Here is a 17,331-nt window from a genome sequence, read left to right on the forward strand (position 1 = left end):
TAGTAAAGTTGGAACATTTTATGGAGTGCTTATACAGAGCATTCGTCTCTTTCCCATTCCTGCTATCATTAACATGTTCATAAATTCTGGTCTTAAATGCCTGTGCCATTTTACCTATATAAAAACTGCAACAGCTCTTACACTTAACAAGATACACTATTTTACTAGTGTTGCAATTACCTTTAAAAGCATAACCTTAGATTGCATAACGTTGTTTAAAATAACTTCTGTTTCATGTGAAATGTAGGAACACTGCCCACAACTGCCATACGGGACAATGCTCAACTTCGTCTTACTGTACCCGGACTTATTCTCAAAACGTTTCTTAAAATTAGCATTAACGGGGGTGACTGGAAGAATGTATTACACAACAGGGAACTTTACATGCAGCTTAGGTTAGCTGCCATGTTGCCCCCCAGGGCTAAATTACACTATTTCTATTGCTTCAGCCTTAAAGACCAGGTTGAATAAATTATAATTTTATGAAGTTCTAACTTACTTAAACTATTTGTACTTGATTTTTCAGTGGCACATTTCTCTATTTTATTTGTGAGATTGGATATAGTATGTTTGTGAAATGTGTAACATTGCTTTAATTAACTTATTTTATTATGATACGACAGTAATAAAGCTGTGTATTTAAAAGAACCTGAGTACATGCATGTTTTTTATTCTCATGATGTCCCTGCTGTTAGCGAAAGCGCTCAATACTTTTTTGGTTTGCTTTTAGTAAAGTGACTTTTATATCCCTCAGTGTTTTTTTTTCACTTTTGGTTATTGGTTTAACCTGTGCACTGTACCTTATGGAGTTTGTTATGTGATGGTAAACTTGGAAATAAAATAAATGCTGGCATTTTTTCTTTCCAAAATAAAAGATTTTTCCTGATAACTATTCCATAAAGCAGATGATGTGGTGGTTCTTCTCTTTAAAGTTTTGATGATTTTAATAATGACCACTACCACACACTATTTTCTACTTGGACATATACAAAGAGTTGGTCACAGCAATAATAAGTGTGCTCAAGTAGAAATACTCTGGCCATTAAGAAACTAGTTTTCAATTTCTTTTTGAATAGTTAACTATCAGAAAACTCCAAATGTCTATAAAACACAAATCAGAAATTGGTTTATTCATTTTCCAAAAAACATTTTACCCAATTCAAGACTGTGAGGAAGTAATGGGTGTTAAAATGTGGAACCACCCCTGAAAGTAATGTCAGTTCACTACAGCACACACACACAGAAAATGAGAAGAATTGTCAGTTCATTCTATCTGAACATCACTGTGAGTGGAAGGCTCCACAGGGAAAATATGTCCAGCCAAAGGGAGGCTCTGTAATCTCTACAAAGGAGTCACCCCAACCTATTACCAAACAGGATGACTAAGACCTTGGAGACAAGTGTAATTGCTGCAACGCTGCACCGCCCAAAATAAAAATGTTAATAAAATAAAGTCACTGTTTCCCACACAGTTTTGCAAGCTTTCATTTCTGTCTTAAATGAAAAAAAACACATTTTTTTAAAGATTTATCTTCAGTGAAAAATTAGAGAGCGCCTAACTGTTTCTCAAATGTTATCTCCTTAAGCTGAACAAAACATTCACTATTTCTTAGCAAAACAGACAATTATGCAACATGTACTAACAAGTATGTTTTTTTGTAACACATCTCATGTTACATCTGCAAAAGTCCCACACAGGAAGTGCATTTACTAGGTATTAAATCAACGCCCTGGGTGCCATGAGAGGATTTTGCTTCTCTCTTCATGCCTCACAATGGCCCCACTGTACTGACTAATTCCTAATAAATACACATATGACAGTTAGGACACCGCTCTGACTTGTTAATGAACTACTCCATGAGTCAAGGATACAATGTTTGAATCTTTCCACCTTCATTTGCCTGCTATGAAACTTTGAGCAAATCATTTAAACAAACAGTACTTTGGGGAAATTTGGGAATTTGGGCTAGGATCCTTAATGGTCTGTGGGACTACAAGCCTAGTACCTACCAATGAACAAGGGACAGGTGGATTTACAGACTTACAAATGATATTAAGGAAGAAGCAATCAATTTAGTTTCAAGAAATAACAATGAATGCAGCAAAGAATGATATTCACCACTGCAGGAAATGTTATTCTTACCATTTGACAAAGCTTTCAGTGTAAGCACTGGCTCTTTTAGTAGCTCACTTATGTTTTGGCATTTACTGCGAACTGTACTAACTCGTTCTTTCAATCCATTTAATTCCAGAACTAGACCTAGGAAAGAATAAAGAAACCTGAATTACAATGTTTATCAAATGAATATGTGGAACTGAAACATAATTCCGAATGTCTACAACATAATCAAAAAGCTGGCCTGCAAGGAATATGCACACAAAAAGCACATCAGCTGTAGAAACTCAGAAAATGGCAGCATGCAGCATGTGACCCAAAAAACCTATGTATTAACATCCACATTAACATTCTGAACATCAAATTCAATCTGTAGCTTACTTGTTTTTTTAAAAACAAGAGATGTCCAGCTCATGTATTCTAATGTAACTAGCTTTTTATTTTTATACGTACAGCATTACTGAAGTTCTTCTTTTGGTGTTTCTCAAGGTATCACTTACACCCTCCTCCATTAAACGTACTGCAAGGTCCTAATGTATCCTCATGTAATATCTGGTGCTGCGGTTATCCTACATTACAGTCGTTTGTATCCCGACTTAATATCTGGTGGTGCTCTTATTCTGTTATAATCGTTTGTATCCCCATGTAACATCTGGTGCTGCTCTTATCCTACATTATCGGTTTGTATCCCCATGTAAAAGCTGGTGCTCCTCTTATGCTACATTACAGTCGTTTGTATCACCATGTAATATCTGGTGCTGCTCTTATCCTATGTTATAGTAGTTTGTATTACCATGTAATATCTAGTGCTCCTCTTATGCTACATTCAGTCATTTGTATCCCCATGTAACATCTAGTGCTGCTCTTATCCTATGTTATAGTCGTTTGTAACACCATGTAATATCTAGTGCTCCTCTTATGCTACATTACAGTCGTTTGTATCACCATGTAATATCTAGTGCTCCTCTTATGCTACATTCAATCATTTGTATCCCCATGTAATATCTGGTGCTGCTCTTATCCTATGTTATAGTCGTTTGTATCACCATGTAATATCTGGTGCTCCTCTTATGCTACATTACAGTCATTTGTATCCCCATGTAATATCTGGTGCTCCTCTTATGCTACATTACAGTCGTTTGTATCCCCATGTAATATCTGGTGCTCCTCTTATGCTACATTACAGTCGTTTGTATCACCATGTAATATCTGGTGCTGCTCTTATCCTATGTTATAGTCGTTTGTATCACCATGTAATATCTGGTTCTCCTCTTATGCTACATTACAGTCGTTTGTATCACCATGTAATATCTGGTGCTCCTCTTATGCTACATTACAGTCGTTTGTATCACCATGTAATATCTGGTGCTGCTCTTATCCTATGTTATAGTTGTTTGTATCACCATGTAATAACTAGTGCTCCTCTTATGCTACATTACAGTCGTTTGTATCCCCATGTAATATCTGGTGCTGCTTTTATCCTATGTTATAGTCGTTTGTATCACCATGTAATATCTGGTGCTCCTCTTATGCTACATTACAGTTGTTTGTATCACCATGTAATATCTGGTGCTGCTCTTATCCTATGTTATAGTTGTTTGTATCACCATGTAATATCTGGTGCTCCTCTTATGCTACATTACAGTCGTTTGTATCCCCATGTAATATCTGGTGCTGCTCTTATCCTATAATACAGTCGTTTGTATCCCCATGTAATATCTGGTGCTCCTCTTATGCTACATTACAGTCATTTGTATCACTTATGTAATATCTGGTGCTCCTCTTATGCTACATTACAGTTGTTTGTATCCCCATGTGATATCTGGTGCTGCTTTTATCCTATAATTCATTCGTTTGTATCCCCATGTAATATCTGGTGCTCCTCTTGTGCTACATTACAGTCATTTGTAACCCCATGTAATATCTGGTTCTCCTCTTATGCTACATTACAGTCGTTTGTATCCCCATGTAATATCTGGCGCTCCTCTTATGCTACATTATAGTCGTTTGTATCCCCATGTGATATCTGGTGCTGCTTTTATCCTATAATACAGTTGTTTGTATTCCCCTGTGATATCTGGCGCTCCTCTTATGCTACATTATCGCTGTTGGTATCCTCATGTAATATCTGGTGCTGCTCTTATCCTACATTATCGCTGTTTGTATCCCCATGTGATATCTGGTGCTCCTCTTATGCTACATTATAGTTGTTTGTATCCCCATATAACATCTGGTGCTGCTCTTATCCTACATTATAGGCGTTTGTATCCCCATATAACATCTGGTGCTCCTCTTCTTCTACATTATAGTCATCTGTATCCCCATATAAGATCTGGTGGTACTCTTACCCAACATTATAGACGTTTGTATCCCCATATAAAATCTGGTGCTGCTCTAATCCTACATTACAGTCATTTGTACTCCCATGTAATATCTGGCACTGCTGTTACCCTACATTACAGTCGTTTGTATCCCCATGTAACATCTGGTGCTGCTCTTATCCAACATTACAGTCATTTGTATCCCCGTGTAACATCTGATGCTGCTCTTATCCAACATTACAATCATTTGCAAGATTCCCTCAACATTACTTCGGTATAGATGCCTCATTACATGGCCAGAATTCTTCACATAAAGTCACAGCAACAGATTATGCAGGAAACCTACTGGCTGCTCTTCCCTTAACTTACTTCAACTTCTCACACTTTCACATTCAGTACACATATTATGATTATTCAAATGTCTGTGGTTATTAGTCAGTTGCATGGCTATGCCTAGGTGGCAAACCCTTCCACAGCCCTGTTTTGTTAGAAATACTTTTTGCTTATTTTCTTTTCTAAATTTTAGCTACTAAACTCCAAAAAAAGGCTTAGTGCTTGGTTAAGTGTATTTACCATTCTTTCACAAAAGAGACTCTCATTCTTATTGTTAACATCTCTTGTTAGTTACAAAGAAAGTATAGATGTGATTAAATTCACCATAGCAATTCAGGTTCAAAAGAGTACAGTTGTGTACACTTACCATAAATGTAGATGTTCGAGTGTATTCACTGTTGCAGTCATTACATTTGGGTTATCTGCCTGCAGGTAGCCCTCAGCCGGCCTGAATACCAGAGTCTTGAATTCCTGCATCGGATGCTCTCTCTTCTTCCATGACGTCAGGTCGTCAGGGGTATAAAACATGCAGCCGATGCCATTACATCAGTTTTTCTTGCCCCAGATGTCAGGTGCCCCCACAATGGGAAGCATTTATATGTAATAGTACACCTCCATCAAAAAGCAAATACACCAGAAATCTCAAATACACCAAACAAGAAGGAAAGGTAGAGCCAAGATAAGCCAGGGGGCTGGAGGGAGGGTAACCAGGACTGCAACAGTGAATACACTCGAACACCTACATTTATGGTAAGTGTACACAACTGTACTATGTTCTTCGTGTTTCAATGTTGCAGTCATTACATTTGGGTAGATTCCCAAAGCTAAGGAAGGGAGGAGGAAGTTAGAGAGCATTAGGACCAGCTATTAAGCCCTGCAAAACTGCAGTGGCAAAACCAGCTCTGGATTTAGAAAAAAATAGGCAAGTGGTAATGCTTGGTGAAGGTATGAACAGAGCTCCAGGTAGCAGCTTCTAGGATGTTCCTGGTAGGGACCCCTCTGAGAAAGGCTGTAGAGGTAGATGCAGCCCTGGTGGAATGTGATCTTATCCCCTGTGGGGCAGGTTTTCCATGGTGCTTATAGCAGAAATGAATGCAATGGGCTATCCATTTAGAAATGGTTTGCTTTGAAATGGCCTTCCCCTCTGCCCCTGCAGCACAGCCAGCTAGCAGCTGTTCAGATTTCATGAGAGACTTAGTCCTGTCCAAATAAAATCTTAGTTGTCTGTGCACGTCCAAAGAGTGCAGAATTCATTCTCCTTTGTTTTGTGGATTAGGAAAAAAGGTAGGCAAATGAATGAACTGATTTAGGGCCACACTAGACACCACCTTGGCCAAAAATTAAGGATTGGTCCTGAGGGAAACCCTGCCTGCATTGAAGATACTGAAGGGCTCCACTGCCATGAGGACCTGTAATTCAGACACTCTTCTTGCTGAAGTGATTTCTAGAAGGAAGGTTGTTTTCCAAGAAAGGAATTTCAACTCTGCAGTTGCAGCTGGTTCAAATGGAGGGAGAATGAGTTTTTACAATACAATGTTAAGGTCCCAGGCTGGAGTAGGGCTCGCCTGGGGGGGGTCTTAAATTTTTAGCCCCTCTGAGGAATTGCTTTAACAGGGAGTGAGAGAAGAGGGGTGGTTCAGTATTATAATGTGCTGAAATTGCAGAGGCATGAATTTTAATTGACGCGAAGGATAGGCCCTTGTGGAGCATTTCTGTTAAGTACTGAAGAATATGAGGTAAACTGGGCACCGTAGTGCCCATACCCTGGGTCTGGCTCCACGAACAGTATCTTTTCCACTTTTCAGCATAGGATTTTCTAGTACTAGGTCTCCTTGCTTCCAGAATGACCTCTAGCACCTGCTTACTGAGGGATGTTATTGGAGAGCTCAAGGAATTAGCCAGGCCGCAAGGTTCAGGGTTTGAAGCTGAGGGTGCAGAATCTGGCCCGGCTGCTGGGACAGCAGAGAAGGTGTCTGAGGCAGGTGCCATGGTTCCAGCAGTATCATGCTGCGCAAGAGGGGGTACCAGTGCTGTTGAGGCCAGTCTGGTGCAATAAGAATTGTCCTATAGTTTGTCCTGTTTGATCTTTAGCAGAACCTTCGAGAGGAGAGGCAGAGGGGGAAAGGCATACACCGAGAGGCTTTCCCAGGTAAAGGACAGGGCATCCACTTTCCAAGCTTGACTTTGGGGAGTCCTTGGGTAGAATTTGTCCAATTGGTAGTTCTGGGGGGAGGCAAACAGGTCTGTCTCTGGAGTCCCCCATTTGTTCCTCAAGAGGATGAATATTTTTGGATAGTTAAACCGAGAACCAAAACAATTTGCTGCGAAAATAGACCGATGACGAATAGTTCAGGGGTTGAATAAGGCACAAAACCGACAGCGAGGAACGTCGTGATCTGGGCCTAAGCGAGGAATGTAGTACAAATGAAAATCTTTATGAGGTGTTTGCTTTCCACAGGTAAGACAATTGTTAACTTTTACTGACATCGGTTAAGAGCAAGAAAAAGGATCCCCAAAGGGGTACTTAGCTTTTTTGAAGACTTCGGATCTGAAACTCACTCGAAAACTAAAATTTCAGGAGTTGGCCGACCGGCACTTGCGAACTGCTTCTGCTTCGGGCACCGCACGGCATGAAAGACTGATGTAATGGCGTCGGCTGCATGTTTTATACCCCTGAAGACCTGATGTCATGAAAGGAGAGACAACATCTGACGCAGGAATCCAAGACTCTGGTATTCAGGCCGGCTGAGGGCTACCTGCAGGCAGATAACCCAAATGTAATGACTGCAACAGTGAAACACGAAGAACATCAGTGATCACTGCTCCAGTATCATTTGTCAGAGATAGGGATCTAATCTGACTTCTAGAGCTCTGGGGAATGCCAGAATGGCCTTTTTTCTTCCACAACCTGAGGATGTCACGTATAGAAGGGACAGCAGCCTATGCTATCTTTAAGGATGTCACATATAGAAGGCACAGCAGTCTATGCTATCTTTAAGGATGTCACATAGAAGGGACAGCAGCCTGTGCTATCTTTAAGGATGTCAGGTATAGAAAGGACAGTAACCTGTGCTATCTTTAAGGATGTCACATATAGAAGGGACAGCAGCCTCTGCTATCTTTAAGGATGTCAGGTACAGAAGGGACAGCAGTCTCTGCTATCTTTAAGGATGTCAGGTATAGAAGGGACAGCAGCCTGTGCTATCTTTAAGGATGTCAGGTACAGAAGGGACAGCAGCCTGTGCTATCTTTAAGGATGTCAGGTATAGAAGGGACAGCTGCCTGTGCTATGTTTACGGTTGTCAGGTATAGAAGGGACAGTAGCCTGTGATATCTTTAAGGATGTCAGGTATAGAAGGGGACAGCACACTGTGCTATCTTTAAGAATGTCAGGTATAGAATAGACAGCAGCCTGTACTATCCTTAAGGATGTCAGGTACAGAAGGGACAGCAGTCTCTGCTATCTTTAAGGATGTCAGGTATAGAAGGGACAGCAGTCTCTGCTATCTTTAAGGATGTCAGGTATAGAAGGGACAACAGCCTGTGCTATCTTTAAGTATGTCAGGTATACAAGGTACAGTAGCCTGTGCTATCTTTAAGGATGTCAGGTATAGAAGGGACAGCAGCCTGCGCTACCTTTAAGGATGTCAGTTATAGAAGGGACAGCAGCCTCTGCTATCTTTAAGGATGTCAGGTATAGAATAGACAGCAGCCTCTGCTATCTTTAAGGATGTCAGGTATAGAGGGGACAGCAGCCTCTGCTATCTTTAAGAATGTCAGGTATAGAAGGGACAGCAGCCTGCGCTATCTTTAAGGATGTCAGGTATAGAGGGGACAGCAGCCTCTGCTATCTTTTAAGGATGTCAGGTATAGAGGGGACAGCAGCCTGGGCTATCTTTAAGGATGTCAGGTATAGAAGGTAGAGCAGCCTGGGCTATCTTTAAGGATGCCAGGTATAGAAGCAACAGCTGCCTGTGCTATGTTTAAGGATGTCAGTTACAGAAGGGCAGCAGTTTCTGCTATCTTTAAGGATGTCAGTTACAGAAGGGCAGCAGTTTCTGCTATCTTTAAGGATGTCAGGTATAGAAAAGACAGTAGCCTGTGCTATCTTTAAGGATGGTAGGTATAGAAAGGACAGCAGCCTGTGCTATCTTTAAGATGTCAGGTATAGAAGGGACAGCAGCCTGTGCTATCTTTAAGGATGTCAGGTATAGAAGGTACAGTAGCCTGTGACATCTTTAAGGATGTCAGGTATAGAAGGTACAGTAGCCTGTGACATCTTTAAGGATGTCAGGTATAGAAGCGACAGCAGCCTGTGCTATCTTTAAGGATGTCAGGTATAGAAGGTACAGTAGCCTGTGACATCTTTAAGGATGTCAGGTATAGAAGGGACAGCGGCCTGGGCTATCTTTAAGGATGTCAGGTATAGAAGGTAGCCTGTGACATCTTTAAGGATGTCAGGTATAGAAGCGACAGCAGCCTGTGCTATCTTTAAGGATGTCAGGTATAGAAGTGAGAGCAGCCTGCGCTACCTTTAAGGATGTCAGGTATAGAAGGGACAGCAGTCTCTGCTATCTTTAAGGATGTCAGGCGTAGAAAGGACAGCAGCCTCTGCTATCTTTAGGGATGTCAGGTATAGACTGGACAGCAGCCTGTGTTACCTTTAAGTATGTCAGGTATAGAAAGGACAGTAGCCTGTGCTATCTTTAGGGATGTCAGGTATAGAAGGGACAGCAGTCTCTGCTATCTTTAAGGATGTCACATATAGAAGGGACAGCAGCCTGTGCTATCATTAAGGATGTCAGGTACAGAAGGGACAGCAGTCTGTGCTATCTTTAAGGATGTCGGGTATAGAAGGGACAGTAGCCTGTGACATCTTTAAGGATGTCAGGTATAGAAGCGACAGCAGCCTGGGCTATCTTTAAGGATGTCAGGTATAGAAGCGACAACTGCCTGTGCTATGTTTAAGGTTGTCAGGTATAGAAGGGACAGTAGCCTGTGATATCTTTAAGGATGTCAGGTATAGAAGGGGACAGCACACTGTGCTATCTTTAAGAATGTCAGGTATAGAATAGACAGCAGCCTGTACTATCCTTAAGGATGTCAGGTACAGAAGGGACAGCAGTCTCTGCTATCTTTAAGGATGTCAGGTATAGAAGGGACAGTAGCCTGTGCTATCTTTAAGAATGTCAGGTATAGAATAGACAGCAGCCTGTACTATCCTTAAGGATGTCAGGTACAGAAGGGACAGCAGTCTATGCTATCTTTAAGGATGTCACATATAGAAGGGACAGCAGCCTGTGCTATCTTTAAGGATGTCAGATATAGAAGGGACAGCAGTCTCTGCTATCTTTAAGGATGTCACATATAGAAGGGACAGCAGCCTGTGCTATCTTTAAGGATGTCACATATAGAAGGGACAGCAGCCTGTGCGATCTTTAAGGATGTCAGATATAGAAGGGACAGCAGTCTCTGCTATCTTTAAGGATGTCACATATAGAAGGGACAGCAGCCTGTGCTATCTTTAAGTATGTCAGGTATAGAAAGGACAGCAGCCTGGGCTATCTTTAGGGATGTCAGGTATAGAAGGGACAGCAGTCTCTGCTATCTTTAAGGATGTCACATATAGAAGGGACAGCAGCCTGTGCTATCTTTAAGGATGTCAGGTATAGAAGGGACAGCAGCCTGTGCTATCTTTAAGGATGTCACATATAGAAGGGACAGCAGGCTGTGCTATCTTTAAGTATGTCAGGTATAGAAAGGACAGCAGCCTGGGCTATCTTTAGGGATGTCAGGTATAGAAGGGACAGCAGTCTCTGCTATCTTTAAGGATGTCAGGTATAGAAGGGACAGCAGCCTGTGCTATCTTTAAGGATGTCAGGTATAGAAGGGACAGCAGCCTGTGCTATCTTTAAGGATGTCAGGTATAGAATGGACAGCGGCCTGGGCTATCTTTAAGGATGTCAGGTATAGAAGGTACAGTAGCCTGTGCTATCTTTAAGGATGTCAGGTATAGAAGCGAGAGCAGCCTGCGCTACCTTTAAGGATGTCAGGTAAAGAAGGGACAGCAGTCTCTGCTATCTTTAAGGATGTCAGGCGTAGAAAGGACAGCAGCCTCTGCTATCTTTAGGGATGTCAGGTATAGAAGGGACAGCAGTCTCTGCTATCTTTAAGGATGTCAGGTATAGACTGGACAGCAGCCTGTGTTACCTTTAAGTATGTCAGGTATAGAAAGGACAGCAGCCTCTGCTATCATTAAGGATGTCTGGTATAGAAGGGACAGCAGGCTGCGCTATCTTTAAGGATGTCAGGTACAGTTATTTTTTTGCACAGAGCAGGAGATCTTGAAGTGGAACTTGGAGGGAGTAAAATAGGAAACTAACTCTGGAGACTTCCCCTTAAGTATAACAAAGGGTGTGAATCCTGCATGTAGCACTGATGCCAGTTTTCAAGCATCTGTTTCCATGAAGAGTTTATTACACTGTTATACTATGTTTATGATAATGATTACTGTTGCAGTTTTATTCATGGCACACAGGAAGAGTAATGAATCATCTGAAACCCTGACCACAGGCTTAAGGTAAGACATTTAGCATGCACTGGTTGACTACAGTTGTAAACCCATCCCAACTTCTAGAGTAGCCACTCAGTTTGCAGCGTCTTGAAAATGTATGACGTGAAACTTGAGTGAATGACTGACATCTAGTGATACATGAAACCCCTTCATCTGGTGGATGATTATATAAGGCTCAAATTTCATAAAAGCTCATGCTCAGATATTGTGCAAGCATATCTCACAGCCATCCAAAATAAAGATTTTCATGATGAGAATTTTACGAAGCAAGACATGGTCAGTTCAAAGGGAGGGAAATTTAACTTCTCATCGACAAAATTAAGGCCACTTGGTGGAGTGACTTGCTTCCTACAGAATGCTGCATGTGGGGGTATCACTTTCAAGGATATGTAAACTGTCAATAAGAGCTGGATATTGGGGAAGACAGAAGACACTCATTTAATAGACTGTGTAGAATGTTGAATGCATTTGCTACGGGCATGCTTAGTCGAAATGTCTGAATGATGACAAATGCTGTAAGCTTGTTGCCAAACATCACTGTACAGTGGGGAGTGGGTTTTAACCCCTTCCCCACTGTAGGGTGATCTCTGAATTAATATATATATATATATATATATATATATATATATATATATATATAAATATATATATATATATATAGAGAGAGAACTAGCATGGGTGCGAGGGGTTGAGGGGGAGAGGCTTTCCTCCTGCATAAACACGGTTTAAAGGATTTTTTAGGGTATTTCATTTTTCAACAGTAAAACATCTTAGACTGTAACAAAGAAAAGACCCCTTTTCAGCAGAGTCCTGGGGAGGAAAGCCTATATTAAGTAAAACATTGTAGAAGGTAATATGGAAGGTCAGAGAAAGCACAGGATAATTCTTGATACAGTATAAAATGAAAAGTTCAAAGATGGATACAATATGTCATTAATAGTGGTGCTTCTCTATAAATTATTACATATTTTTTGATAGTAGAAATTTATTGTATACTGTGCTACACACTATTGTACATTTGGTGGATATGAGATTTCAATAAATATGGAGGATATGGCAATGCAGTCCTTGTAAGCTCAGTAATAAAATATGCAGACTGTGGCTGAATGTGTAAAAGAGAAAAATAGTGCATGTTGGAAGGGGTTACGTGAAAGTGCACGTTGGAAGGGGTTACGTGAAAGACAGTGCACGTTGGAAGGGGTAACAGGATAGACAGTGCAGGTTTGTTAGGGGTTACGTGAAAGACAGTGCATGTTGGAAAGGTTAAGAGGATAGACAGTGCAGGTTGAAAGAGTTTACAGGATAGACAGTGCAGGTTGGAAGGGGTTACATGAAAGACAGTGCACGTTTGAAGGGGTTACATGAAAGACAGTGCACGTTGGATGGGGTAAGAGGATAGACAGTGCAAGGTGAAAGAGGTTACAGGATAGACAGTGCAGGTTGGAAGGGGTTACGTGAAAGACAGTGCACGTTTGAAGGGGTTACATGAAAGACAGTGCACGTTGGAAGGGGTAAGATGATAGACAGTGCAGGGTGGAAGGGGTTAGACAATAGATAGTGCAGGTTGGAAGGGGTTAGACAATAGATAGTGCAGGTTGGAAGGGGTTATGTGAAAGACAGTGTACGTTGGAAGGGGTAAGAGGATAGACAGTGCAGATTGAAAGAGGTTGGAGGATATATAGTGCAGGGTGGAAGGGGTTGGAGGACAGATAGTGCAGGTTGGAAGGGTTACGTGAAAGGCAGTGCACATTGGAAGGGGTAAGAGGATAGGCAGTGCAGGTTGGAAGGGGTTAGAGGATATATAGTGCAGGGTGGAAGGGGTTGAAGGATAGATAGTGCAGGTTGGAAGGGGATAGACGATAGATAGTGCAGGTTGGAAGGGGTTAGAGGACAGTCAATGCAGGTTGAAAGGGACTACGTGATAAGACAGTGCACATTGGAAGGGGTAAAAGGACAGACAGTGCAGGTTGGAAGGGGTTAGACAATAGATAGTGCAGGTTGGAAGGGGTTAGAGGACAGACAGTGCAGGTTTGAAGGAGTTAGAGGATAGACAGTGCAGGATGGAAGGGGTTAGACAATAGATAGTGCAGGTTGGAAGAGGTTATGTGAAAGACAGTGTACGTTGGAAGGGGTAAGAGGATAGACAGTGCAGATTGAAAGAGGTTGGAGGATATATAGTGCAGGGTGGAAGGGGTTGGAGGGACAGATAGTGCAGGTTGGAAGGGTTACATGAAAGACAGTGCACATTGGAAGGGGTAAGAGGATAGACAGTGCAGGTTGGAAGGGGTTAGACAATAGATAGTGCAGATTGAAAGGGGTTACATGAAAGACAGTACACGTTGGAAGGGGTAAGAGGATAGACAGTGCAGGTTGGAAGGGGTTACTTGAAAGACAGTGCACATTAGAAGGGTTGGAGGATACATAGTGCAGGTTGTAAGGGGTTAAAGGACAGACATTGCAGGTAGGTAGGGGTAAGAGGATAGACAGTGCAGGTTGGAAGGGGTTAGAGGATAGACAGTGCAGGATATAAGGGGTTACTGGTTAGATAGTGCAGGTTGGAAGGGGTTAGAGGACAGACAATGCAGGTATAGGGGTAAGAGGATTGATAATGCAGGTTGGATGGGGTTACAGGATAGATAATGCAGGCTGGAAGGAGTTAGAGGATAGACAGTGCAAGTTGGAAGGGGTTAGAGGATAGTCAGTGCAGGTTGAAAGGGGTTAGAGGACAGACAGTGCAGGATGGAAGGGGTAAGAGGAAAGACAGTGCAGGTTGGAAGGGGTAAAAGGACAGACAGTAGTGCAGTTTGGAAAGGGTGACATGATACATAATAATGCAAGTTTGAAGTTGTTAGAGGACAGATAGTAATGCACACTGGAAAAGGCTAAATGGTAGAGATGTGAGATCAAGTCTGGTGCAAGTGAGCATTTGCAAAGCCCTTTTTCTAGAAGACAGGAATAGAGAGCTTTTGTAAATTTGATTTTGCTAGGTTCTTGTCTAAGTGATATGAAGACAGTATTCCACAAAACTGAAACAGTATAGGAGTACATGGCATTAACATAAGATGCAAGAGATCCGTGTACTAAGTCAAGTGATCTGTCCTGTGAATGTAGGTCTCTTGGGGTACCAATACAATCGGGTGTCAATAGGTGGTCATTTGTTTTATTTTTAAAGAATGGAGTGAACTCATTTTATTTGGGTATATTTTAGGTAACATGGTACCAAGGTATTCAGGCCAATTAAAGTTGCTTAGAGCAGTAGTGGTGGGTTCTAGTTTTTACAGAAGTCACAATCTGGATATAACAGTGGGCTAGCTTGGTGAAGATTAGGGAGGCATATGTTAGGGTTAGTAGAAGACAGGCTGTAGCTGTGACTTTTACGGCAAGCTTCTGTTAAGTAGTATTTAGCTCTACAGAGACGTTTGGTTTCTGACATTTTTTTAATGATGTTTTGCATTTGAAGGGTGAATTTTAGCCAACTGTCTATGGTAATACCAAGAAATCTGGCAATAATGACAGTTTCAATGAGGATATTATGACAGAGTGAACAGTATTTGCTCAGCTCTGGGTATGGTTTTGGGGAGCAAGAGCATAACTTTTGCTTTTGATGGATTTAGTATTGGGTTAGCATTTTTATAGGTTCATAGGTAACTACCAGGCTAGCTGCCCTTGCAGGACATTTTAAGCCTAGCAATTTCACTTTTTGTTCTTGAAATAAATTATTTCATTTCGTTACAGATTGGCCTTACCAATGCCATGGTCAGTGATAGAATAGTTCTTACCATAACCATAGATGTTCTTCTCTTCCATGTTGCAGTACTCATACTGTGGGATTTCCAGCCCTCGGGCGACCCGTCGGCTCCTATACAAAAGCTTAAACCTGGCTGCCGCAGGTGCGTGGGACGTCACACGTAGGGCCATAAACCTTGGAGTATAAATGTGACGTTGACACGCACAGACCTCAGAACTTGAAGCCCAGAAAAAAGACTATAAGGCCAAGGAGAAGCAAAAGCAAATGTCATTGCAGGGCTGCAACGAGTGGCCTGCAATGAGGGTATACCCTACAGAAGATAGAGGACATCCAGGGGATGGAGGTTGGGAAGGAATATTGTAACATGGAAGAGAAGGGCATCTATGGTTATGATAAGATTTTACACAACTATTCTATGTCTTTCTATTCCCATGTTGCAGTATTCATACTGTGAGAGAGTACCACAGCTAGGAGGAATACTGGGAGGTGGCAGAGGGGGAGGATTCTAGGAATCCTTGCAGGATTGCCCTGGCAAATCCTGCCCTGGCCCTAGAGACCTGGTCCAGCTTGTAGTGCTTGGTGAAAGTATGGACTGTGGAACAGGTGGTGCCTCCATGATGAAAGCTGTGTCTACTCCTTTCATGAAGGCCTTAGAGGTAGCCATGCCTATGGTAAAATGCGCTCGCACTCCTTGAGGCAATGGTTTGTGATGATGAGAGTAGCAAAAAATGATGGATTTTCTGATCCAGGAGGAAATAGTTTGTTTGGAGACTGCCTTACCCAAGGCCCTGGGATGGAAGGAAATGAACAGTTGGTCAGATTTTCTGAAAGACTTGGTCTTGTCCAAGTAGAATCTCAGTTGCCTATGTACATCTAGAGAATGGAGGAACCTCTCCACGGAGTTAGTAGGAGACGGGAAGAAGGTGGGTAGGTGAATGGACTGGTTTAAGGAAAGTTCATTAACTACTTTGGGCATAAAGGAGGGGTTAGTGCATAGGAAAACCCTGTCATTGTGGAAGGCGGTGTAAGGAGGGCAAGCCACCAGGGCCTGCAATTCAGACACTCTTCTAGCAGAGGCAATGGCCACTAAAAGGATGGTTTTCCATGTGCATATTTGAAGAGATGCTATGCTGGCTGGCTCAAAAGGGGGGAGTAAGCTTTTCTAGCACGTAGTTGAGATCCCAGGGTGGAGGAATGGGCTTTCTTGGTGGTCTGATGTGTAAGACCCCTCTCAGGAAAAGTTTTACATCCAGTCTAGAGAGAAGAGGCGGCTGTAAAGGCAAGCATGCAGAAATGGCTGAGAGATGTACTTTGACAGAAGAGTAAGCTAGTCCCTCCTTAACGAGTCCACAGGTATAGTTCAGGACCAGGGGAGGGTCTACTAGAAATGGGTCCTTGTTTCTCAGAAAACACCATTTTGAGAATCTCTGCCATTTAGACAAATAGTTTTTTTCTAGCTGTTGGTTTCCTGGCCTCCCTCAGGACAGAGAGCATGTCTTCTGAGTAGTGTTGTCTAAAAGGGATAAAAAGTTGATCACCCACAGAGTTAGCTGTAGTAAAGACAGTTGTGGGTGCAGGAGGGATCCCTGTTGCTGAGTTAGTAGGTCCACCTGGTGGGGTAACTTGTGGTGATTGCCCTTGGCTAGTGAAAACAGAAAGGGGAACCAGTGTTGCCTTGGCCAATAGGGAGTCACCAGCAAGATTTTTGGTTGTTCCTTCTTGATTTACAGGAGGACTCTTTGAAGTCTGGGCAGGAAGGCGTATAGGTACATTTACTGCCATGAAAAACTGAAGGCATCCACTCTGCAAGCTAGTGGTGAGTGAGTCCTGCTGCAAAATTTGTTCAGTTGTCTGTTCTGGGGGAGGCAAACAGATCCAGTTGTGGTGTGCCCCACTTGTGGACTATGTGTAGGAAGGTATCCCTGTGCATCATCCATTCATGTTGCCGAGATGTGGTTCTGCTGAGCAAGTTCACTTGCTTGTTTTCCTGAGAGGGGATGTATGAAGCTTTCAGGAAGAGGTTGTGGTTTGCTGCTATTTTCCAGATTAGCAGGGTAATCTGACATAGCCGGTATGGCTTTGTCCCGCCTTGTTTGTTTAGGTACCACATGACAGTCGTGTTTTCTGTCACAATGTGGAGTATTCCTGGTTGCAGCATGGGAAGGAAAACTTTTAGATCTAGGAGGGCAGCCATCATCTCCCTGACATTGATGGGCTGTTTTTGCAGGGCAGGGGACCA

The 17,331-nt window shown here is 42.3% G+C and overlaps 1 protein-coding gene across 1 annotated transcript in view; it reads right to left on the bottom strand.

Annotated features, from left to right (window-relative positions):
- LAMA1 (laminin subunit alpha 1) overlaps positions 1 to 17,331 on the bottom strand; it is a 3,417,884-nt gene that overhangs the window by 1,185,095 nt on the left and 2,215,458 nt on the right. The window contains exon 35 of the mRNA XM_044066516.1: positions 2,144 to 2,260. Within this exon, the coding sequence (XP_043922451.1) occupies positions 2,144 to 2,260 (117 nt within the window). The remainder of the gene's footprint in view (positions 1 to 2,143; positions 2,261 to 17,331) is intronic.

This window comes from Protopterus annectens, chromosome 3.part1, assembly GCF_019279795.1.
Source record: "Protopterus annectens isolate FY-2018-M chromosome 3.part1, PAN1.0, whole genome shotgun sequence".
Classification (NCBI taxonomy): domain Eukaryota; kingdom Metazoa; phylum Chordata; order Ceratodontiformes; family Protopteridae; genus Protopterus; species Protopterus annectens.